Raw genomic sequence first — 27,458 nt, forward strand, 5'->3', positions numbered from 1 at the left:
TCTTCTCCTTGGAGACATCATCAAGAAATCCAATGAAATCTTATTTTGATTCGGAAACAAATACATTTAATCAAATTGGTTTCAATATGGTTTCGAGTCCAGCTGCGTAAAAGATATCTTGAGGCTTGATATAAATAATTTAAGACGCAACGGAGGAAAAATTGATGAGGAGTCAAAACATTTTGTTTTAAATTCCGTGTATTTGAGATCTGTTTAAAATGGTGCACGTTAGTTATTGGAAATCGTAATTAAATTTGTTAAACTTATTTTAGTTAGTTTTATAGTGCAAAATACGCCAATGGATTAAAAAAAGAACTGCATTTTTAAATTTCGCTTTCTCAGGAAATATTTAACCGATTTCGGTCTAATTTTGTATTTTGTAATGCAAAATTGTATGATCTAAAATTATACTTAAAAAAATTATACCTTATTATTAAAACTTTTTCAATTATTATTATGTAAAACAACAATAAATAATAAAAATTTACTAAAATGTATTTTTTACATATCTTTGTATAAACAAATTTTGTAATTTTGTGCAAAAATTTTTCAATTAGCTTAAGAAGTTCTCGAGACATGGCAAAATACTCAAAAAGTAAAATTAACATTAAGGGAAATATACATTGGTCCTGACGCTTTCCTGACCAAGCTATGGGGAACCATATTTCCCAGATTGCGACTATCCCCTTATTTTGGGGGTCAGAAATAAGAATCCGTTGGAAAAAAGGTATGTTTATTTGAAAAGTACGTTTTTATGTCTGATTCTGTGACTTAAAATATAGTCGGCTCCATGGAAACACTAAAAAGCGGGGTAATTTTTACCGAAGCGTCTTTGGTTATTACTTTTGGTAAAATGAATCATAAAACATGGTTTTATTACCTCGTATTTAGTAGAAAATACGGTAAAGTTTGAAAAAAAATTTATAATACCTTAGAGCATGCCAAAAAAAAAACTTTTTTTGGTTAAATTTACTTTTCAGTTTTGTATTTGTACTAAATGTGGGTTAATAAGTAGTTTAAATTTGAAAACAAGAATTTCTGGCAAGCCGATATCATACGATCGCAAAAATGACAAAATGAATGGCTCATAAACCGTATTTGGTCTTATCAAAAGATTTTTTTACCAAAAAGAGGTCATTACGATACAATTTTTTTTACTAGATTTCTTTTCTCCGTGCATTACTTGATGTAAAGTAGCCGTACCATTTTTGTCATTCAATAACACTAAAATTCATAATTACAGTAAGATGTAATACACATAAAAGTCAGTTAATTTATACTTTTACGATACATCAATTTAGGATTCACCTGTACGATATTTCTTAAAATAAAATTAGTTTGTTAATCAAACATGCACACGGCACAGAAAGAATATTACTAGAATAGAGAAATCAACATAAAAGGTTCTAAGCTTTTGGCCACTCTTCTGACTAAATAATTGAGACCATATTTACAGATTGCGACTATTTTGAGAATCAATAATCTGAATCCATCAAAAAAATGATACTTTATTATGGATATATTGTTCACGAGCCTTGAAACTGTTACTTTCATTTATTTGATTACTTTAATATTTTTTCATAATTATCGTCAAAAATTGCATTCAAATTGGTCAAAAATTACTAAATCTATCGTAATTTGTTAATTTGACAACCAAATTGGTGAACTCAGAAACAAATTCCCTAAATTAACAAACTACGATATAACAGCGAAACGTGTAACTATTTGAATGCAATTGTGTATATAATGAAGTACCTCCTATTTAGAGACACATTCAGGACCAAAAATTTTGCCCCTTAATCAGAAAGTAAGTAAAAACTCAAAAGCAATTTAATTGGTTTTAATTTTTTTGTTACATAGTCAGCTATGCGTTGCATATCTATTGATTTTTTTTCATCAAGGAAATAATATTATGCCTTTACTAAAATTTATGTTATGCCTTTCTTGTATAAAGATAATTTAGATAAATGAATTCAATTGCATACGAACAGTTAAGAGAACGCCTTTAGCGGCGTACGATGATACACCTGGCCTTGAGTTTCTATGCAGTTCCTGCTCCTTAAGATGCTAAATACCTCCCTGTAACCTCCAAACATTTCCAGAGGCAGCAAACTAAAGCAGAAATTTTTAAAACAAATAGCATTTTCAAATATTTTTTCATCGAAATGCAACATGACCGTTTAGTTTTCAAGCCTTTTATATATTAGTTTAAATTACTTATACAACGTGGTTTGCAATATTCTATTAATTTTAATGCATTAAAATGTTAATCCATTAAATTTCTACAACTAAAAAAATAATTTTAGAAATTACGGAAATTCCGTAGTAGTTGGAGGGTATGCTTCCTCTAGTTTTTAACCACTATGCTAAATCAACCTGTAAAGAATAAATTATAGGAAGTCAATTCTTATATAAACTGTAGAAATAACACTGTTCGCGATTTGTGGTTGACATTGTAAAAAATTCTGGATCAAATTACGTTATAGAGTACCGGCACTTTGAGTTCATCATACCTAAAATCCATTTTATCGTAAAATTCATTATTGCCGTAAAATATTATACAGTATTTTACAATAATATTTATTTAATTAAAGTGATTCAGGGATTTGACGGTAGTTATTACTGTAAGAATTTCAGTGTAATTTTTACAGTATTTATTTAATTAGACTGATTTAGTGATTTTACAGTAATTTTAACTGTAAAAATTACAGTATATCATATTTTTTGTTTTGTAACATGTTCTGGTAAAAATAGATTTCATGGTAAAAAGTAACGTCACCCTAAGTGCCAATACTTTTTACCATGGCTTGATCCAGAATTTTTTACAGTGTATCTAATTTGATTAATTTTAGTAAATTGAACGAATTTATACCAATATTGACGAAATAGGAAAATTTCTTCTTTAGAGTGCATTCGGTAATCAACATTTTAATCTATATTAGTGATAAATCAGAATTTTTTATTTACATGGGATAAAAAGAAAAAAAATAATATTATAGCAAGTATCGTGACACAGTTTAGACACTAAATTACTCTAACTGATTAGATTGCAAAATTTGAAAACAAATTGAAATGCCGATATTTAAATAATTTTCCTTAAGAAGATTCTAAAGATTAAAAGTAAATCCTAACATAATCATAATTTTAAAGTCATACATTTTATTACATAAGATTTTTCCATGGATATAAATTTTATAGAACGTTAATATTTATATTCTAATTCTCTAATCATATTATTACATACATATGTGTAACATTCTTATCGTCTTTTCTATTCTTTCCAAGAATTTATTCCCGTTGTTCAATCAGAATAAATAAGGTTATTTCACAGATAAAGTGCATTAATATTCTAAATAAAAAGACAAAAAATAACTTTTTATATAGCTTAGTGTGAATTATTTAATACGAAAAACAAAAGACTAGAACTTATATTTTTTTATACAAATAGCTTAACTGTTTGAGAGAAAAAAATAACAACTTTTTATTAAATTATGAAAGGAAAACATTTGCAGAGAAAAATATTTGCACAATTCTCTTAACTTAATAAATATCATCAAACCATTCTTTTTCGAAAATCAATCTAATATAACACGCCAAATAGTAAAAATTAAAGAACCCTTAGAAACTAGGAAAGAAATTTTAGATAGAAGGAAATAGATATTCTCATTTTAAAAGAAAAGAAGAAAAAATATTTTCTTTTCCCCCATTTCAATCAATTCACTTTTTCTTCTTTTTTTTCTTCTTTTTTTTCCTTTCAAATCTCAAAAGGTTACTTATCTCGCGAAAAAAAGTGTTGGCGAAGTTTATATCAAACTATCCGTGAATGTCTTTTTCTTTATTCGCCTTTCGCGCCAATGATCGATTTAGGCAACCATTCCAAATTCAACAATGTGACGAATGGAACACTAAAAATGGAACATTTTGTTGAGATGGGGGGGAACACTCTGGTTAGAGAACCAGATACATGACTACACATTCTTTTACATTGTTGATTCCTTTACATTGTTGATTCTTGACTACAGCAAATATATATATGTATATATATATAAATAAGCAATTATGAAAATGGTGCTTGTAGTTTTTCATTATTTTTTACATCGGTTATGACTAGATATTCTAAAAATGTCTTTATAATTATGGACTTTTTGTTTTAAATAATAACAATTTTATAATTTTTATATTTAATATCTTTTTCCAAAGATTTCAATTTTAACGCAGTTGCTTTATATTTTTAACTTTATTGCACTTTTTTCGGCAGTATAACAATAGATTTTGTGACTCAATTAAAAAAAAACAGTTTTTCTTTCTTCTTAATTTGTGAGAACCTTTAAAAAAGAAAGTTTGGAGGAAGGAAAAGGAAAAAAATGTTTCAAGAAAATTTCCAAATAAAGTTTCAAAGAAAAAAATAGAAAAAATTTCATGCTTCATCAGGCAATCAAACTGATTTTTATTTTCTCATAGCATCTTCCTCAATAGTGATTAAGCAGCAAAATTTTCAGTTTTCATAAAACAAATTAAAATAAAATGAAACAATACTCACATTCCAAATTACCTGAAGTTACCCTATTCCATTTTTGAGGTATATCGTTTTAAAGTTGAAAAAAAAAATTCAACATGAATCAAAAATTTGGCAAAGTTTTAGCTATGATTTTTAAGTTCAATAAGATGATAAAAAACTGTCTTTTGTGATTAAATTGCAAAAAAGTTTCACCTTTTTGAATTTAAATAATAACATTAGTTAAAATAAATAATAAAATTATCGCAAACATTTGAAAATATACAAATTTAAAAAATAACTTATCCCGAATCTTCTTAAGATGAACGAGAGGTTCGATTAAAATAAAAAAAAAAAAAATGAAATATTCTGAAAACCTTAACCCCATAGAAATTATTTGCTTCACCTCCAAATAACACTGAAACACATTTTCACGATTTATATTAACTTATATTAAAGCGAAATTTTAATATAAGTTAATATAAATCTCTCAGAAAGCATATTTTTCTTTTCTTTACGTTTTAGGTAAATAAAATGATATTATTATAGAAAATATTTCCCCAACATTCGTCATTTAATAGTGTTGGCAGTTATTATAAAACTGTCCCCAAATATATTTTTCTTTTCTTTACATATTAACTACATTTTAATTAAACAAATTGATATTTACGTAGAAAATATTTCTTCAACCTTCGTCAGTTAATAGAGTTGGCAAAGATATTACAAAACTGTCCTCAAATATGTTTTTATTTTATTTACGTGAGTACATTTTTAGTAAATATAAAGTTACAAAGAAAATATTTCTTCAGAATATTGATTTGAGGAATAGAAAATATTTTCCCGACCATCATCAATTAATAGTGTTAACAAAGTTCAAATCATAGTCTCACCAAATATCTTTTATTTACATTTCAAGTAAATTTTAAATTAATAAATTGATATTAATATAAAAAATATTATTCCTGCCTTAATTAAACAGGAATGTTTGTAAAGTTAATATCATACTTTCACCAGTATATTTTTTTCTATTATTTGCGTTTTAATTACACTTTAAGTGAATAAGTTGATAGAAAGACCATTTCTCGTCACTTAATAGTATTAGTGAATTTCACATTAAACTTTCGTCAAATATCTTTTATTTAAAAGTTATGAATATTTTAAATAAATTAATTAATATTTAAACCAAAAATCCTCAGCGAATTGTGTTGGCAACGTTATTATTGAACTGTACCAAAATATATTTTTCTGTATTTATATTTTAAGCATACTTTAAGAAAACAAATTGATATTAACATAAAATATATTCACCCTCATCAGTTAATAGTGTTGGCAAAGTTATTATTAAATTATACCACAATATATATTTATTTACATTTTAAGCATTTTTAATTAAACAAATTATTATTGGTATAGAAAATATTCACCCTCGTCAGTTAATAGTGTTGGCAAAGTCATAATTAAATTGTGCCAATACATTTTCGTTTACGTTATAAGCATACTTTAAGTAAAAAAATTGATATTAGTATGGAAAATATTCACCATCGTAAGTTGATAGTGTTGGCAAAATTATTATTAAACTATGTATACCAAAATATTTTTTTTATTTAAATTTTCAGCATACTTTAAGTAAACAAATAGATATTAATATAGAAAATATTCACCCTCTTCAGCTAATAATGTTGGCAAAGATATTATTACATTATGCCAAATTATATATTTCGTTTATTTAAATTTTCAGCATACATTAAGTAAACAAATTGATATTAATGTAGAAAATATTCACTCTCGTCAGTTAATAGTGTTGGCAAAGTTATTATTAAACTATACCAAAACATTTTTTTATTTAAATTTTCAGTATACTTTAAGTAAAGAAATTGATATTAATATAGAAAATTTTCACCCTCGTCAGTTAATAATGTTGGCAAAGTTATTATTAAATTATGCCAAATTAAATATTTCGTTTATTTAAATTTTAAATATATTTTAAGTCAACAAATTGATATTAATATAGAAAATATTCACCCTCGTCAGTTAATAGTGTTGGCAAAGTTGTTATTAAACTATACCAAAATATTTTTTACTTAAATTTTCAGCATACTTTAAGTAAAAAATTGATAATTAATATAGAAAATATTCACCCTCGTCAGTTAATAATGTTGGCAAAGTTATTATTAAACTATGCCAAAATATATTTATCTTTTATTTAAATTTTAAGCATACTTTAAGTAAGCAAATTGATATTAATATAGAAAATATTCACCCTCGTCAGTTAATAATGTTGGCAAAGTTATTATTTAATTATAACAAAATATAATTTTTGTTTACATTTTAAGCATACTTTAAGTAAACAAATTGATATCAATATAGAAAATATTCCCCCTCGTCAGTTAATAGTGTTGGCAAAGTTAATATCAAACTATTCCCAAATACATTTTCTTTATTCGCCTTTTGCCTCAATGATCGATCCGAGCAACCGTTCGAAATTCAACAATGTGACGAATAGAACATTCTGTTGAGATGAATACTCCGATTAAGGAATCAGGTACATGACAACACATTCCTATACATTGTTGCAAGTTGGCAACAGCAACCAACGACAGCAACTACTTTGCCCGGAGAGGAATGAAGTTGGAGTTAATCATGGCGAGCGAATAATTGCAGATGTCGCGGGTAATTGAAAGGTGATTTCGATAATTTATTAAATTTCTCTTCACTCACTGGCAACATTGCTGGACCTACATATTGTATCGAGTAATAATATCGCTACATTGTCCGAGCTAGTTCATGAAGTGGTTCTTTACTTGGAATATTTTCTCCACTTCATTGCATCGAATAATATCTCTATTTATTTACTCCAGTTATTTAATATTTCGAATGCATGTGTATATAATTCCTTTAGTTGCAGTTTGCGATTTGTTGCACTTTTTTTTAGCTAATGCAAATATTGTTGTTAAGTGACGTTATAAACAAAAATTAATGAATAGTCATTTCAAGTTTTCAGAACTGCAGCGAATTGTATCTATTTTTATTAATTCTAGATATCTAATATTTCGAATGCATGTCAATATAAAAAGTTTAATGGTAATTTATGGCGTTTTACTGCTTTATTTGGCTAACGCAAATATTTCTGTTTTGTGTTGTAATAAACAGAAATTATTGAGTAGTCATTTAAAATGAAAAGAGCTGCAACGAATAATATCTCTATTTATTCTCTCCGTGTGTATCTGGAATGCATGAGTATATAATTCTTTTAGTTGTAGTTTACGGTTTGTTACATCTTTTTTTATCTATTGCAAATATTGTTGCTTAGAGATGTTATAACCAAAAATTAATGAATAGTCATTTCACAATAGCCGAACTGCAACGAATTATATCTGTTTTTATTAATTCCAGGTATCTAATATTTCGAATGCAATGGTAATTTAGGTAATAAAATGGTAATTTAGGGCTTGTTACTGTTTTTTTGTCTAACGCAAACATTTCTGCTTAGCATTCTAATAAGCAGAAATTATTGAATAGTCATTTTAAGTGAAAATAAATGCAACAAATAATGTCTCTATTTATTTTCTCCATGTGTTTATAATTCTTTCACTTATAGTTTGCGGTTTGTTACTTCCTTTTTCAGCTCAAGTGAATAGAACTGCAAACGAATTATATCTCTATTTATTTACTCTTTTTATTTACTCCAGTTATTTAATATTTCAAATGCATGTGTACATATTATTTTTAGAAGTAGTTGGTGGTTACTTATTCCTTTTTTTAAATAATACAATTATTTAGAGATGTTATAATCAGAAATTAATGAAGAGTAATTGATTAGAACTGCAACGAATAATATCTCCATGAATTTACTCTAGTTATTTAATATTACGAATGCATGAGTATACAACACTTTTAGTAATAGTTTACGGTTTGTTTCTCCTTTATGTTGGCTCATGCAAGTATTTTGTGTGGAGTTGTTATAAATAGAAATTAATGAATAGTAATTTTAAGTAAATTAATTTGCATCAAACAATTATCGCCATTTATTTACTCCAGTTATCTAATATTTCAAATGCACTTATATTTAAAACGTTTAATAGTAGTTAGCGGTTTTACACTCCCTTTCTGTTTTGCAAATATTTTCGTTAAGAGATGTTATAAGCAGAAATTAATGAATAGGCATTTTAAGTAAATGGAACTACATCGAATAATATCTCTATTTATTCACTCCAGTTATCTAATATTTCGAACTCTTTCGTATTTAAAATGTTCAACAGTAGTTTACTGTTTGTTATTCCCTTTTTTTGACTAATGCAAGAATATTTTCTTTTAGAAATTTTAAGTGAACAGAACTGCAACGAATAACATCTTATTTACTCCAGTTATCTAATATTTCGAATGCATGTGTGCATCAACTCCTTTTTTTGATAACGAAGATAATGTTATTTGGAGAAACAGAAATTAGTAAATAGTTATTTTAAATATATAAAACTGCATCACATGATAATGCTGATTATTCACTGCAATTATCTATTATTTTAAATACATGCGTAAATAAAACGTTTAATCGTAGTTTATGGCAAGTAACAACTTTTTCTATTTTTGCAAATACAATACATTTAATATAAATTCACGTTTCCTTATTCGTTTTTTACAACCTTTGGAGTTATTATTGTTTGGATATGTTATAAGCAGAAATTAGTAATTATTGAACTGAATTATGTATTATTAAGAATAACAGTTTCAACGAAAAAATTATTTACTTGTGCAGGATTCCTGTTGATCTTAGAAATTTTTTATTGTGGTAACAAAAACAAAACGAACCTCGACTATTTAGTACATTTGTTACCATCTTAAAATGCTATTTTTAGGAATATATATGCATACAAAAAATGTGCCGTAGTTGTTCTCTAAAAGCTGCAGTGTTATCATAAAGAAAGATATATAATAGTGGATTAGTTGCAACTATTAAATTTTTCTAAGATCTGAGAGAACCCTAAGTTTAAATTATTATCGATTTTTGCTGATACTGCATAGTTGTACACTACGTTTAAAATAAATAAGAGGATCAAAAATTTGTCTATAGTATTACAGAAGATTATTTAAGGTCATATTTGCGGGAGTTGCATAATGACGACAATTAATCTATATTTCTAAAATCCTTGTAATTTTTTAAATCTTACAATCTTGCAAAATAATTGTCGAAATTTAATATTTAAATAAGGGAAAAAACTTTCCTATTTCTAATCAAAAATTATTGATTTTGGAATTTGTAAAGAAGTATTTAAAATAGTAACAAAGAACTGTTTATTTATTTAGTGGAGATAAAATCCATTATCCTTTCACCAAGAGCAGCTTTTAAGCTTCGTCTTCAAATAAACTAGTTCCCGATTATTTGATTTTTGCCTTTGCTTTTAATACCTCACTTAATCTCGAATAATACCTTAACTCTTAATAGAATAATAAAATAAAACTCTTTACTTGTCAAGTGGAACTAGAATGCATTTTCCCATCACCATGAGCCACCGTGAACTAAAACTTCTTTTTCAAATTAAGTAAATTTTACGTTATTTTAATCCCTCCTTTGCACTTGGTCATAATAAGGAATTGTCAATGTTTAGAAAGTTTTTTTTCCTAATTACTTACCAATTAATTTCCGATTCCTAAAGTGCATTTATAAAATAGGTAGATAGATAGATAGATAGATAGATAGAGGGATGGATGGATCGATGGGTGGATGGACGGATAGATAGATAGATAGATAGATAGATAGATAGATAGATAGATAGATAGATAGATAGATAGATAGATAGATAGATAGATAGATAGATAGATAGATAGATAGATAGATAGATAGATAGATAGATAGATAGATAGATAGATAGATAGATAGATAGATAGATAGATAGATAGATAGATAGATAGATAGATAGATAGATAGATAGATAGATTTTAGTATTTATTTAGTATAAACCTTGTAATTAAATTTTGGTCTAATAATGTAGATTTCTTTTGATTTCATTTCATAATAAAAGAGTGTTGCCTAAATAGTACAATTTTCAATTTTTTAATTTTTATTAATGTCACTTACGAATGGAATTGAAATATTTTTATGAAAAAAAACATATTTATACAGCAACATAATTGTTTTTTAGTAATAATATTTGAGCAGTTAGAACTAAAAATTATTAGTTTTTGCCAGATTTTCAAGATCCAATTTAGGAAACTGGTAACTTAATTTGTAAATCGCACCAACCTGGAAAGTATTTAATGTTTACTATTAAACAAAAAATTAGGCAGTTGATAACTCAGAACAAATATTGAAAAGAATAGCTAGAAATTTAATATTATTTTTAAGTATTAGAAATACAATGATAGAATCTTTAATATATGAAATGTTAGTAAAACATTACGATATATATTTCAAAATTCAAGTGAGACTTCTCTTGCACCATGCTTTCAGCAAAGTTAGCTTTTATCAGGTTCAACTTGAATTATGACAACATCTTGCGTTCAATAGGAAGCTTGATTTAATACAGAATTAACTGATTTTAATATTTTGCTGAAGAGAAAACTATTTTCTTTCATTTTAGTCCAGATTTTTCTATCTTTCGAATTGAAGTTGTGGATTTCGGATCAGATCTCCCTAACTTTATTCTATCTTCAAATCTTTAACTTTCTCGAATTTAAGTACATTTGCTAAATCCATTTTTTTATAACTGCTGCTTGTTAAGAATATATTTTTTGAAGATCTAGAAAGCGTTTTACTCTTCTTAGTTTAAAGAATTGGAAGAATTGTTTTCATAGAGCCCTTCAATGTAAAACAAGGCACAAGAACAAATGGGCCTGTCAAATCACTAGCAGATAGATCATTACTTGAATCACCGGGAGGCTCATCATTTGGATTTTTTCCATTATTTTTCTTTTCCTTCTTCAGAAAGAAACAAAATCTCTTTGAGTTTATTTAAATATTTTCACTTCTTTCTGATTGATTCATGTTCAGACCGAGGTTTGATTCTGGCAAAAAGTCAATTAAAGAGAGATGAATCTGTAGGCCAGGATTATTAATGAACAAACTGACCTATAAACAAACTGACTTAATTCTTCCATATCAATCTCCATCACGTGAGAGAAAATTTCTTATATACGAGGTGTCCAGGATCATTTTATTTTTATTTTATAACCGTCGTTTAGCAGCCGAACTAATTTTTGGATTTACGACTACTAATGTTCAACTCCGTAGCCTTGTAATTTTGAACCCAGTCCAGAAGACCAGGGAACTCCTGAATCAAGTATTGGGAGAAAATTGCCTTCGTGGAGGACTCTTTGATGGAACTAACTCGCATTTGAGTTACATGGAGAGAAAGACCACGAGAAACTCCCACGGTTAGCCTGACGACAGGGGGACTCATGATCCGTCTGCCACTGAGGATATTCCACGTCAACACTGTAGTCGGGGCGAACTGGTTACGGAGTTCGTACCGACTAGCCATCACTGGGATTAAGGAAGGCTTGGGGACATCACAAGAACTCAGATTTACATAGCAACTAGCAGTCGAAAGCGTCTTTGCTCGCCGCTAGGTGGTGGATTGGGTAGGGTAGAGCGATTTCCTGGCCACCATGTTCTCCTGGTTTAGACAGCGTAGATTTCCTTTTTTAGGGTGCACTGAAAGGCGTAAATGCGTAATAGATGACAGCCCTGCACATATTAAAGCAACCTGCATAAAAAAAGTGCTATTATATTTTTGCTTATACCAAATAGATTTAAATTTCTATTACTTCTAAAAAAGCATTTTATTTCGCAAAAGTTACTGTCTTGTGGTTTTAGATCAAAATGCCCAAATGTAAATATTTAACTTATATACAGATGGCTGTAAAAGAATTATATTGTTCCACGAAATGTATCCTAATGATGAAACACTTCAGCTGTCACTTTCTTTCTTTTTTGAAAAAAGAACCGTTCTTTTGAAATCCTACACTCGAATGAGCTAAAAAAACATAATTTTAAAAGCAGCCCCCCCCCCCCACTATTAAATTTGTTGCAAAATGACAATTATCTAAACAGGCGTTCCCAACTAATGAATTCTTTGCAAAACAAAAATTGTCAAATAGGAGTTCCTCACTAATAAATTCGTTGCAAAACGAAAATAGTCTATCTGTTTTTTAAACAAGTGTTTTGACTTATTTATAAACTTAAGAGCATAAAATGTTTCATAAAGAAAAAATATTCCAAAACCTATGTTATCTTACAATAGGCTCGTTTCAATATCAAAATTGTTCTTTTAATTTTCAACGCAATGTTTCATTTATTTTAAATAATAGAACATTATATCTAACTCAATTTTGATCATTATATCAAAAAATGTGTTGATATTATATAAATTAATTATTCTAAAACTATCGCAATCTGCAGGTTGCAATATTAATATTATTCAATTGAAATTTAACATAATATTCTAAGTACAATATATTCTTATTTCATAAATTACAACTTTATTTAATTTATTTTTAAACGTCAAACCAAAGCATAAAGTGTGTTTATACCTTGTAAAAACCAAAGCATAAAGTGTGTTTATACCTTGTAAAAAAGTTCGTTTCAAAACTGCCAAATAAATACGTTTGCAAGACCACAATTATTCATTTATTTAAACTACAATGACATTTATAACCCTTTACGCTTTAGCATGTAACTAACATTGCATCACAAATGTATGAACAATACAATTGTAAATATAAATATTTCAAACTGACATCAAAATATTTGCAAGACTGAATCCAAACAAATATATTTTAGTAGGTACGAAATATACTTGTAAAGTTATTTTTACTAGACCTTAGATTGACAATATTTGCTTCAGAAATCTTTTTTTTTTTTCCTCTGAGAAACACTTCCTTCAAATCATGCAATCTATGAGCTCGTGTTAAAAATGAATTTGTCAAGTATGCTGTCTTCTAAGAGACTATTCTTTAGTGATAAATTTTCGTTTCGACAGCGATTCACTTCTATTTGACAAATAGGTGTAAAGTGATTGATTAATACTGCGCTATCTTAAGGTTTTTAAAAAATGATGATTACAAAAGTTTTTTTTAACGTATTCTTTAACAACAATAAATGTACTTTGCAATAGACAGCGTATTTCAACAAGCATTTTTATCAATTTGCAGCAGTTAATTTTATCTATTTTTCCGTATAGTTCTAGATATATTATTATAATTAATAGCTATATTATTTTCGTAAATATCTAATACGGCTGCCAACTTCGACGCTTTTTGAAAAATATCTTATAGACTAGTAGACAGTTAAGGTTTCAGAACGTTTTATTATTAAGCTAACATATCAAAAGTCTCGCCACGAAAGAGCTTGAACCAAGGGGAGTTTCACATGAACTTTTAAATCATTTACATATTTCAAGTGGAAAATAATTTTAAATCAAATTTATAAAATAAAGAATCATGCATTAAAACATACTTTTAACTACTAATGCACTAAATTTTCCTCAAAAATATGAAAAGTTAGCACCCCTGCTAATACTTAAAAGTTTGTATACCCTCACCAACTGTCCCATACTGGACTGATCGTAAAGACACGGTCCCCTTACAAATATTTAAAAGTTTATTAACATTCAACAACTGTCCCATACTGGACTGTTTGTAAATACACAGCATGGATGAATTGGAAATGTCCCATACTGAACTGATTGTAAATACACGGCATCCCTGCTAATATTTAAAACTTCATTTACTCTCACCAACTGTCCTATACTGGACAGATCGTAAAGACACGGCATCCCTGCTAATATTTAAAACTTTATTTACCCTCACCAACTATCCCATACTAAACAGATCGTAAAGACACGGCCTCCCTGCTAATATTTAAAACTATATTTACTCTCACCAACTGTGCTATACTAGACAGATCGTAAAGACACGGCATCCCTGCTATTATTCAAAACTTTATTTACTCTCACCAACTGTCCCATACTAGACAGATCATGAAGACACGGCATCCTTGCTAATATTTAAAAGTTTATTTACTCTCGCCAACTGTCCCATACTAGACTGATCGTAAAGACTAGGGCATCCTGCTAATATTTAAAAGTTTATTTACTCTCACCAACTGTCCCATACTAGACTGATCGTAAAGACACGGCATCCTGCTAATATTTAAAAGTTTATTTACTCTCACCAACTGTCCCATACTAGACTGATCGTAAAGACACGGCATCCTGCTAATATTTAAAAGTTTATTTACTCTCACCAACTGTCCCATACTAGACTGATCGTAAAGACACGGCATCCTGCTAATATTTAAAAGTTTATTTACTCTCACCAACTGTCTCATACTAGACTGATCGTAAAAACACGGCATCCTGCTAATATTTAAAAGTTTATTTACTCTCACCAACTGTCCCATACTAGACTGATCGTAAAGACACGGCATCCTGATAATATTTAAAAGTTTATTTACTCTCACCAACTGTCACATACTAGACTGATCGTAAAGACACGGCATCCTGATAATATTTAAAAGTTTATTCACACTCCCCAACTGTCCTGTATTGGACTGATCGCAACGACAAGGTTCCCAGTAGAACACCAAAGTCAAGCATCACTGGCTGCAGTCAGTAAGCGGGTGGGTGACCAATTTGATCAGACTGCGTAGGTACCGAGAGAGCGTGGTATCGGTCCTCAATAAACTGTTCTACCGTAAAGTGCTCTACTTCGCCAGTAGAACGCAGGGGAGCCATCCCCTGTGAAGAGGATCAAAATTGTGATGGCATGTATTCGGATCATATATACATTGATGCTTCCTAGACCGTCGCCCATAGTCCACTGTCAAGCTAAAGTGCCACGTAAATAAAGTACCTACACTTACCAACTACAAATGAATTTTCGCACTTTCAGATAGTACATTTCTATTGGTAGCAAAGATAAAGTATTTATGTTATATTTTATATTATAACCGTTGCTGAACAGCCGACGAAGTTTTGGGTTTACGACTACTAATGTTCAACTCCGTATCCTTGTAATTTTGAACCCAACCCAGAACACAAGGGAACTCCTGGATCAAGTATTGGGAGAAATTCGTCTTCGTGGAGGTCTTTTTGATGGAACTAACCCGCATTTGCGTCACATAGAGAGGAAGACCACGAGAAACTCCCACTGTTATCCTGATGGTAAATGAACTCTAACCTATGAACTGTCTACCACTGAGGATATTTTACGTCAGCACTGTGGTCGGTGCAAGCCGGATGCGAAATTTGTATCTACCAACCATCCCTGGGATTCGAACCCGGTTTAACTCAATAGAAGGCGAACACTCTATCCCCTTAGCCATCGCGGCTAAAGATAATGTATTAACATTTACAGGGGTGGATAAAACTACAGAAACCCTTTTATATTAATACCATGTAGGCAATATTTCATTTACGAGTTTGTTTTGATGGCAAAACTTGAAAGACCATGATATAAAGCTTTTAAAAATTGTCCTTTTCTATCATGCAAAATTTTCAGCAAGCAAAAGGAACGTAGTTTGTTTCGTTCTCTTTTTAATACCGCTTTAATTTTAAAGACATCTTTATATAAATATCGCAATCTTATAACAAGATTTTAAAATAGCGGGTATTAAAGCTAGAAATAAGTTATTAAATTCCTCCTCACATTTTGATCGATCTGAATTTACATGAGTAAAAAGAAAATCATTTCTAAAAGCTTCAATCATCATTTTCAAATCATGATTTTCATGACTTCATGATCTTCAGCATTAATCATGACATGAAAATCATGATTTCTTGTCATGAAATCATGATTTTCATGACTTCAATCATGATTTTCAAATGGCACTAATAAATTAATAACAAATTGATAAATCATTTGCTGATGGAAAAAAAAGATTGTTTACATAGAGTTAATATATAAGTATTTTGATATTTTTGTCCAACCCCTGAATATTGTTGTAGTTATTACCTATATTATTACAGTAATTATCTAATACTTTAAAGTTTATTTACACTCACAAAATACTATCGAATTTTTGTAGTTTCAAAAAATATTTTCTAGTGTAAAGGATACTGTGTTAATAGTTTTAGAAATTATAATCAAATTATTCTTGTCCACCATTTCATGTAAATAGTTTAGACAAATGTATGGCCGGAATAGCCTGGTTGGCAGGGCGCTGGACTCACGTTTGTTAGTGGGAACGGAAGTTCGAATTCAACCGGCTGAAAACTCCCCGTGTAGTAAATGGTGACTTGTGCACGTTAAATCTGTATTAAATCTGTTAAATCAGCAAATTATACCTCTGGGGGTATTGAGTTGGAGATTGGTTTTTCTCTGATTCTCGTCAAAATTAAGATCTGTGGATGAATGAATGGATACGCTCTATAAACAGGTGGGACGTATGGGTGTGGCAGAAGCCGAATTCATGTCCATAGATGGTGTCACTGGACAACAAAATCAATCGTCCCCCTTGCTTTAATGACCAACGACAATAACAATAAGCAATTGTATAAAAGCTCAGATGAAAATTTGGGCAGAGGCTGACCGTGCGCTTTCGCCTTTTCACCTAATGCTATGTTACGTGGAAGTAGTGGGTTCGAATCCTGAAGTGACCCTGGATGTATCTTTGCGGTATGTCGCTCTAACTCATGTTCTTCAACCTGACGTAAGTTATAAGCCGTACTCTTTAATGAGCGCAGCATTGGCATGTTTAACACTAGCAAGATGGTCATGTTTGGATAAAAAATCTGTTTTAGAAGTTACACTACTTGCGTAAAAACTGTTTTTCCAAAGCCTTAAATGCTGGAAAATATGCTGCACTAATAAAAGTTTTGGTGCATTTTAAACCATAATCCTATTCAAGTAACCTTAATACGGAGCAAATTAAGTTTAATCATTTAATCGTTTCTGTCCAGCTTGATGAAAAGCTGAAGCCTGAATCTGTTACTAAGGCGTTATTAAGGTTATAGCACGTTCTATCTGTATTATGGTTCAAACCACAGATAAATTTGGTTCAAAAGTGAACTGAGTTTTCTAAATGTGTAACTAGTTTTAGCTGCTTAGTTCATATGGTTTTAAATATTTTCAGAATATAGTTTTATTTCCGAGTATTTAAACTGTTTGATCTTAATCTCAATGTAAAAAATTCCGTATCAAACCACAGTATGAAGCACCGGCACTTTGGGTGCACCCTTCGTAAAATCCATTTTACCGTAAAATCCATTTTTACCATACTTTTTGCTGCATTATTTATTTAATTAGAGATAATTAGTGATTTTACGATAGTTGTTACTGTAAAAATTACGGTATATCAGATTTTTTATTTTGTATCTTGTTTATGGCAAAAAGTGCCAGTACCAGTTTACCGAAAATTGTAGACCGAAATATATAAAAAGCTATACCTTTAAAATAACAGTTATTTTTCTATCTAATGACGAAATATATTTTACGACTTTTCCTATGGGAACGTTTCATTGTTTGAATAATTCTTTGTGATTCATTTGCAATAACATACATTTTAAATATTATTACAGCAACTTCATTAGTTAATTTTCTTTTGTACAAATGAAAAATCCGTAGTTTCCTTAAATATCTTTAAAGCAAATAATAAAAAATTTCTTTTTGACCTATTCGGTTACTTTTTTCATTAGATTTATTTTAGTTAAATATAAATATTTCTATAAAAAGTGTATATTTATTAATTTTGACAATTACTTAAAACCAAACATAGGAAGGTATACGCTTATAATAACAGGTATCTTTCTACCTAATGACAAAATTTATTTTACTACTTTTTCTATGTGTTTCATTGCTTAAATTCAAATATTCAATATATACTATTCCATTATTCAAATATTTAATATTAAAGAAAATATTCAAACAATGTTCATCTTTTCATTGTTTGAATATTTCTATCCGAGTTCTTTGCAATAACATACATTTTAAATGTTATTACAACAACTTCAATAATTAATTTTCTTTTCTGAGAATAAAAAAATACTAGTTTCCTTAAATAACTTTAACACAGGTAATAAAAAATTCAATAGACTTAACTTTTCATTAAGATGTCAATAAAATATTTCCTATTCACGGCAAAAAAATTAAATTACTCTCCTAGAATTCTGTTAATTAGATCACGAGATCCCCAGTACTGCTTTCTTTTCCCATTTTGACTCATTTTATTTCTTCATAAAATCCATCTGAGAGGAAATCTCCGCCAAAGCAAATATAAACTTAAACAATTCAGCAATAAAATAGTTTATTATTAATTTTTAAAACGTTTATGACAGAGCTAGAGGCGACTTTGAAATAGTAAAGACACCGTAAATGCAAACGTAATTTTTGTTATTTTACATTCCATGCTTTAGGCTGCTCTCTTGCGTATAAATATATCACGACCTTTTAGGTAACTGCAACTTTAACTGCTTACTTAAAAAAGTAAACCTCTTTTATTTTAATTTCATAAAGCCTTTCCTCAAAAAAGACAAGTTGGTTATTGTTTAATTTGTTTTCTGCTCTATAATAAATAAGCCTATTAATTCCATAGCAATCTTCTTATTTTTATGACTTTAATTTCCTTAATTCCTTTCTCAGATATAATATCTTTTTCATAATTTAAATATTTTTTAACTTAAAACTCTTTTTGCTTAATCCTAGATCTTGAAATATGTAATCTTTTTCATCATTAAAACTGATCTTGTTTAACAACTTCTGCTTTTTTTTTTCTTTTAATGACAGTATTAATTTTTCTGCCCTTCTAATTAGAAAAATTGATTAATGAGTTAATTATAAACTGTAATAATAAGAAAAGATTGTCTTAGTCGTTTTCCCGAGCTGCCATAATTCTTTTAGCAAACATTGGGTGTATTTCATATACAAATTTCACTTACATTATTCAAACATCAGTTTTTATTTTTTGATTATTTTGATATTATAATTTCTTACCAACAAAGCTAATTTGCATTTTTTAAGATTTTTCAATAAAAAAAATTTAACTTTTAATTATATGTAAGATTATTTTTCTTTTAATTTTACTAATACTTTTATAATTCTTAAAAATAATGCATATTTCTTTAATACTTATGCATATAAATGTATTTTTAGCCATTTTTTCAGTTACTCTTATTTTGGGTTTAGCACATTTTACTCACGTTTTTGTTTAACAAAGCAGATGTTTTTAATCATTATTCGATTTAAATTGTTTAAATATTTTAAGCTTTTAATTCTCTAAAATTATATTTACATACAAATCGAAGACTAAATAAGACAATAATAACTTAAAAAATATGTAACACATTAATTATAATTAATTAGTCAATTTTAATTAATTTTATTATTTTTTTCAGTTGTAATATGCTTATTTATTTTTAAAAAAATAGATAATATTTACAAAAAATTAATAATAATGTTGATATATATTTAATTCGAATCTTCTTTGTTTCCAAATCTTCAAAAAATTCTTTCCAAACTTTGTTTTATTTTTAAACAAAAAATTTTAAAAAAAGAGGAAAATTATGATAATACTTATGCAAACTGTGCAACTTTTCCATGTAACAGAATAAGATAAGAACTATTTTTTCCGCTCACTTTTCTAAATCTTAGCTAGAGCACCCAACAACTTTCATAAAACCTTCATTCGAATTAATCGTACCTGTGCTGCCATCTTTTATAAACTGTTTAAACTAAAAAGTATTTATCATAATTTATTGTTAAATTCTTTATTATAAAAATTCGTTACAGAAACAATGTTAATAAAAGAAAGTTTTTCATGCTAATCTTTTGCTATATTTCTTTTCAGAAAAATGACTTCAGTTCGTCAAATTGGTTTGATTCCAGCTGGTTGTCAACCATGGAATTTAAATGTCGTGGATGCAACGGGATCACGATTTGCTTATGCTGCAACTTTAGCCATTTATATATATGAAGTAAGTTAACCATAAAATTTTTCACTTATGTTCATTACTTATAAAAGCGGATATTCCATTTATAATTTTATATTAGACATATTATTTTCATAGTTTGTATTTTTTTTTTTTTTCTAATTTATCTATTCATATTTGCACACTCAAGTAAAAAATCAGCAAAAAACCTTCACATAAAATTTCCTTTTAAAGGTTTTGTTAAATAAATTTAACTGAAATATGCAGAAAAAACGTATAAAGTTTTTTTTTCCATTCGAAAATAATTGGAGTTCCTTCTGTTCCATTAATAAGAATTAAGGTTTCAATAAATAACTTTTAGAAGACAGGCCTGTCCATATATCGAGAAAAATTTGTCTTCGAAAAGATTTCTAAGTAAAGCGATAACCCACATTTAAGCTTAATCAATCTGTCATTTCCACACAGAGAAAAAAATTCTGGTAAATTTACCGTATTGTATAGTAATAACATTTCTGGTAAAAAAGTATATATAATTCTGGTAATGAATACCAAGGTATCCGGAATTTAAATCATTAATTTGGTAATTTTTTCATTCATACGGTAACACTTTACCAGAAATTCTGGTTTGCAAAATTATTGTTTTTATTGCCACCCATTTAGCAAAAGATACAAAACTGAAAAACAAATTTTCCCGAATAAATAGTTTTCTGCCATGCTCTAATGTATCATGATAAAATTATCAAATTACCACATCTACCAAATTATATCACACTTTATAAAACCATATTTTACTGTTAATTTTGCCAAAATCATTAACGAAGCTCTTTGATAGAAATTGCCGAGCTTTTTGGTGCTCCCATAGACCTAAAAACAAGGTAAATTTCACCATATTCTGATAGTTTTGACCATACTTTTCTTCTTGGTGCATAAATTTTATATTGAAATACAAATGCAAGATGAGCAAAAATCAGATTAAAAAAATCTTCTCAAACAAAGCGATAAAGAAAAGAAACAACATAAAAACGAACACAATGAGATATCACGTTTCAATTATTTTATAAGTTAAATATTTAACTAAATTTATATGTTCTAAAAACATTTTCTAAAGCATTAAATACCAAGCGTTTTTCAGTTTCGTTTTTAAAGTTAATATTTAAGTAAACAGGAAAGCTAAAATCATATCAAAATCCCATTTATTAATTATACGTTACGTATTTATTATATTATAAATTTCGTATTTATTTTATTATAAATTTCGTATTTATTTTATTATATTTTGCGTATTCAATTGCAACTCCATTAAAAAGTTACTTTGCATTAAAATAAAAAGTTTTTCTTCAAATAAACATGAGTAGTTACACTAACGCAGAAAAAGTTAAAAATAGTTTTTTGAAGTCATCAAAAAACATCAAAGAAGCAAGATACATTTTAGTATCACACATAACATTTTCTTTTTCTAAAATAGTTACGAAAAAGCAATGGAATAGTTAAAAGAAGTTTTTAACATAATTATGTTTCAAATTCCAGAAGCATAATAAAAAGTTGCAATAAAATATGCTTGTTTGATATTTTAAAATTATGTATATTGCTTTCTTCGCAATTTTATTTCCTTTTGCTTTACTTACTCATTATTTTAATTTACCTTCAAAACGATTCAGAATTTTATCATCTTACACGTTTCAGAAATGTAACTTCCTTTCAATCCCTAATTACTTTTAACTTTATTTTTTTCTTGCCTGAAAGTTATTTTTTTCTTATAAATATAAAACGCAAACTAAGTGTGACTTTAATAAAACTTTTAAAATCGTTAAAATACTTAGCATAAAAAAATTGTCAAAGTTTTTTGATATTATTCAAACTAATTATACTCTCTATTATTCAAAAAAGTTTTTAAGCTAAGACTAACTATCGGCTTTTAACTAGTTAATAATAGTTTCCAGAACAACAAACTTTAATTAAAGCCCTTATTATCATTAAAAAAAATTATAATAAGTGTATTGTTGTGCGTAATTTTATTCATAAAAATACAGATTAATCAGAAGAGTGACTTAATTTTTTTTATAAAAATGTCTTAAATAATAGGGAAATTCTTATAAATACATTTAAGAGGGTTTTGAGGGAAATATTTTTTCATTAAATGCATAAAAAAGATTGTATTTTCATTAAATGCGTCCATTAAATTTTCATTAAACTTTTTCGTTAAATGCGTAAAAAAGTTTAATCCTTCTACAGGTAAACTAAATAATTATAGAAAAGTTAATAAATAAAGCAAAGCAAAATACTATTTCAAATAATGAAGGATAGTAAATAATAAGTCACGAAAATATGCCGGGTTTCTCAAGGAAAAGATTAGTCGAATCCAAACACTTAAGACCTAAGTTCGACTCCAAGTGAAGAGTTCTCAATTCGTATTCTGATCGCAGGATAGTGCTCGACCGCATCGATCACTTTGCTGACCGAAAGCAGCAACAGTGAATCATAGGTTCGAGTCTACTCGTCGTAGGGCTTACCATGAAAGTTTATCAAGGTTTTCTTTTCTATGTAAAACAAACTCTGGCTAGTTCTCCGCAACGGCAAGTTCGCTGTAATGTCTAATCGAGGGGATTTCTTGTCTTCTGGGTTAAGTTCAAAACTATAAGGTTACGGAGATGCACAGTGATATAACTGCTATCCCATTAAAGACAGATATCTTAACGCCGGTGATAAACAATAAATAAATTAGTGCAAATAGTGCTTAAAATAGTTAGCAATTAGTATAAAGCAGTTCGATCCCCTCCGGCTGAATAATCTCCGTGTAGTAAATGGTGACTGAAGCAAGTTAAATCCGTTGAGTCACAAGGTCCTCCATGTTCCCAAAACAAATCAAACCTCTGGGGGTACTGATCCAGGAGTTCCCTTGTCCTCTGGGTTGGTTCAAAATTACAAGAATACGGAGTTGAACATTAGTAGTCGTAAACCCAAAATTGGGTAGGCTGTTGAACGACGGTTATAAAATATTAAATAATATATAAGTTCCATCATTTTCACAAATAAATTTCTTAATAAATTCTGAATAAAGTTTTACGTTATTAATGTTAATGTTACGCTATTAAGTATCAGAACTCAAATTTTTAATACAGAATAAGTCCGAAGTGGCTTGAAAAACCAGTAAAAGATAAAAAACGAAAAAAAGATATTCACTTTATGCCCAAACGTATGCTTTATTGCGTATTATGTATACTAGTTTCTTAAGTTAACATGTATATTCACAAAAATATAAACGGAGCTTTCATTATTACACTTATTATACTTTCATTATTATGAAAATTATTAATTTTTAATACTATTAATTAGGAAAATTTAATGATAATTACGGTGTATTTTTCAATTTATAACAAAAATATTGCATTCAAATTTTCAAAAAAAATATCACATTTTAGGCAAGATATGGCCTTAAAATAATTTTTAAACACATTCATCACAAAAATAAGAGCTTTTTAGAAATATAGAGAAATGAATTTAATTGCGCACAGAATTTTATATTTTCATAATATTCAAATTGGTCTTATCTTAAAAAAATTTACTAATATTGAAGTAAACTAAATGAAAATTATTTACAATTCACGATTTCTTGGATCAGTGGCTCTTTAAATTATAATTACTTTTACGTCTATAAAATGACATTCATCACAAAAATAAAAACTTTTTTAGAAATATAGAGAAATGAATTTAATTGCGCACAGAATTTTGTATTTTCATAACATTCAAATTGGTCTTATCTTAAAAAAATTTACTAATATTGAAGTAAACTAAATGAAAATTATTTACAATTCACGATTTCTTGGATCAGTGGCTCTTTAAATTATAATTACTTTTACGTCTATAAAATGACATTCATCACAAAAATAAGAACTTTTTTAGAAATATAGAGAAATGAATTTAATTGCGCACAGAATTTTGTATTTTCATAACATTCAAATTGGTCTTATCTTAAAAAAATTTACTAATATGGAAGTAAACTAAATTAAAATTATTTACAATTAACGATTTCTTGGATCAGTGGCTCTTTAACTGATAATTACTTTTACGTCTATAAAATGACATTCATCACAAAAATCGCACAGAATTTTGTATTTTCATAACATTCAAATTGGTCTTATCTTAAAAAAAATTACCAATATGGAAGTAAACTAAATTAAAATTATTTACAATTCACGATTTCTTGGATCAGTGGCTCTTTAAATGATAATTACTTTTACGTCTATAAAATGACATTCATCACAAAAATAAGAACTTTTTTAGAAATATAGAGAAATGAATTTAATTGCGCACAGAATTTTGTATTTTCATAACATTCAAATTGGTCTTATCTTAAAAAAAATTACCAATATGGAAGTAAACTAAATGAAAATTATTTACAATTCACGATTTCACAGATCAGTGGCTTTTTAAATAATAACTACTTTTATGTCCATGAAATAATAACATACTTCACTAAAATAACAAAATATTTCTTAAAACATCTTGCACTGCAATAAGATTTTACGAAAGTGAAAAATCAATATGCTTAATCAAAAGCCTCATTATAGCATAATTGAATCATTCGATATTAGTTTGAATTTTAAATTTGAAGTCGAAATTTGAAGTAATTTCCATTTCAGGAAACAATCATTAGGATTCATCATTAAAATGTCTCATTAAAATATAATTATTAAAGTTTTAATTAAAAGTTGTTTTTCAAACTAGTATAAGAGTCATATTAATTTTCAAACTAGTATTAATTTTTTTTCATGTCCATATAACACTTTGTATTGCCATCATTTTTACTATTTTCAAGATTTTATTTTCTATCACGTTATTTTAAAATAGTTAAAATGTTACAATTTATCTGTAGTATCTTTAATTTCTATGGAATTTTTAACTTCAATTGTGTCGAAATAATATACGTTATTTCTTCAAAAGACTATTTTATACTACTTAATTACGAATGAATAAAGCCACTAAATACATCCTTATTATAAAGATAATTAATTAACCACCAATTTTGATAAAGACAACAAACAAATCATATAACAAATCATAATCGATGATTACCGATAGTATTGTGATAGAGAACATTTTTATTATATTCTGTTATTATATATCTGTTATTATATATCTGTTATATATTTAATTTCAGTAGAATCAGTTTTGTTTTCATTCAATTATGACGAATCAGCATAATCTTTGTTTAAATAAAACTGCTTATAAAGACTACCACTGAATCTTATATCATTGTTCTAAATACAAATAATAAATAATATATAATTTTCATCAGAACATATATAAATCATTTATCTGGTCAAAATCACTGATTTCTGATACAATTGCAATAAGGAATCTTTCTATTGCGTGAAATTATGATACTGCCGGGCAATTTAAAAATCTACGTAAGGGGACTTCATAATAGATTTTGAGAAACGCGACTTAGCAATTATTTTCTTTCTTTAATACTATCGATTTTAAAATAGGAGTTCAGAAAACTAATTTTAAAAAGTTTGCTTTTAAAAAAATTTCAATTTGATCATCATTCAAAAATGCCTGTTGTATAAAAATTTCAATTATGAATTTGCGATCGCTTATGCTGATTTTTCCATTGTGCGGCAGAATACATATGTTGTAACTTCAATTTCATTAAAGTCACAAAAGCAACGAGATCCGCTTACATTAAATCATACCAAACATTTTTTCCTTAAAAGGAATAACTACTAAATCATTTATCAAATCATAACCACTAAATACTGACACAGAATTAAAATTTTTATTAAAAATAGTTTTACTATATTCTTTTTTCAGTGAAATCCCAAAAGCAACCACTTGCACTGGCATTCAAAACTGTATACATTTTCCCTTAAAAAGAATAATTTCCATCTATGAAGACAACCACTATTATACATCGTTATTATAAACATAACCAATTACTTATGTATCGTTTATACAAAAATAACTAATAAAATATAGATCACTAAATACTTATAAAGATATTATTCTGTTATAATAATATTCTATCACTTAAATAGAATTACTTAAGTCTATAAAGACAACCACTTAAACATGTATCACTATTATAGAGACAATCATGTTTCAATTTTAAAATGAAAAACTCTCGCTTGTATGCAATTCAAACAAAAATGTATACATTTAATTGTAAAAAGAATTACTTAGGCTTAAAATTCAACTACCGAATTCAACTACTCTACAAGCATAAGCACTAAATGGTACATTAAATAATAATTGCTCATTATTTATGAAAATTATTATAAACAATATTTCTATAATATCTCAGTTGTAATATTTGTTCCCTTAAAAAGACTTCTATCTATAATGACAAGCACTAAATCGTAAATCATTATAATAAAGACTACTAATAAATCATGCATCATTTTTATTAAAACAACCAATTTATGATATTACAAACCATAATCACTGAATGCTAATAAAATTATAAGATAAAAAATCATTCCATCATATTCTGTTACAATAAATCTGTTGTATCTTAAAAAAATATTTATATCGACAACGACAATCTCTAAATCATGAATCCTTATTATGAAGTCTAAAAAATAAATCATGTATCATTTTTATCAAAACAACCAATAAACAAAGCATTATTATTTATAAAAAAACCTATTAATCAGATTACAAGCCACAATCACTGAATACCGATATAATTTGCTGTAAAAAATCTTTCCATCATATTCCGTTACAATAAATCTGTTGTATCTTAAAAAAAAATTTATATCGATAAAGACAACCTCTAAATCACGAATCATTATTATGAAGTCTTAAAATAAATCATGTAACATTTTAATCAAAACAACCAATAAACAAAGCATTATTATTTATAAAAAAAACTATTAATCAGATTGCAAACCACAATCACTGAATACCAATATAATTTGCTATAAAAAATCTTTCCATCATATTCTGTTACAATAAATCTGTTGTATCTTAATAAAACATTTATATCGATTAAGACAACCTCTAAATCACAAATCATTATTATGAAGTCTAAAAATAAATCATGTATCATTTTTATCAAAACAACCAGTAAACAAAGCATTATTTTTTATGAAAACAAACTA

The 27,458-nt window shown here is 27.6% G+C and overlaps 1 protein-coding gene across 1 annotated transcript in view; it reads left to right on the forward strand.

The window, feature by feature from the left end:
* Window positions 1-27,458, forward strand: part of LOC107448478 (WD repeat-containing protein 17) — a 142,187-nt gene that overhangs the window by 42,701 nt on the left and 72,028 nt on the right. The window contains exon 2 of the mRNA XM_043039824.3: window positions 20,274-20,400. Within this exon, the coding sequence (XP_042895758.2) occupies window positions 20,278-20,400 (123 nt within the window). The 5' untranslated portion in view covers window positions 20,274-20,277. The remainder of the gene's footprint in view (window positions 1-20,273; window positions 20,401-27,458) is intronic.

Source organism: Parasteatoda tepidariorum, chromosome 12 (genome assembly GCF_982258835.1).
Source record: "Parasteatoda tepidariorum strain Cologne lab strain chromosome 12, Ptep-v5.0, whole genome shotgun sequence".
In the NCBI taxonomy this organism is placed as follows: Eukaryota; Metazoa; Arthropoda; class Arachnida; order Araneae; family Theridiidae; genus Parasteatoda; species Parasteatoda tepidariorum.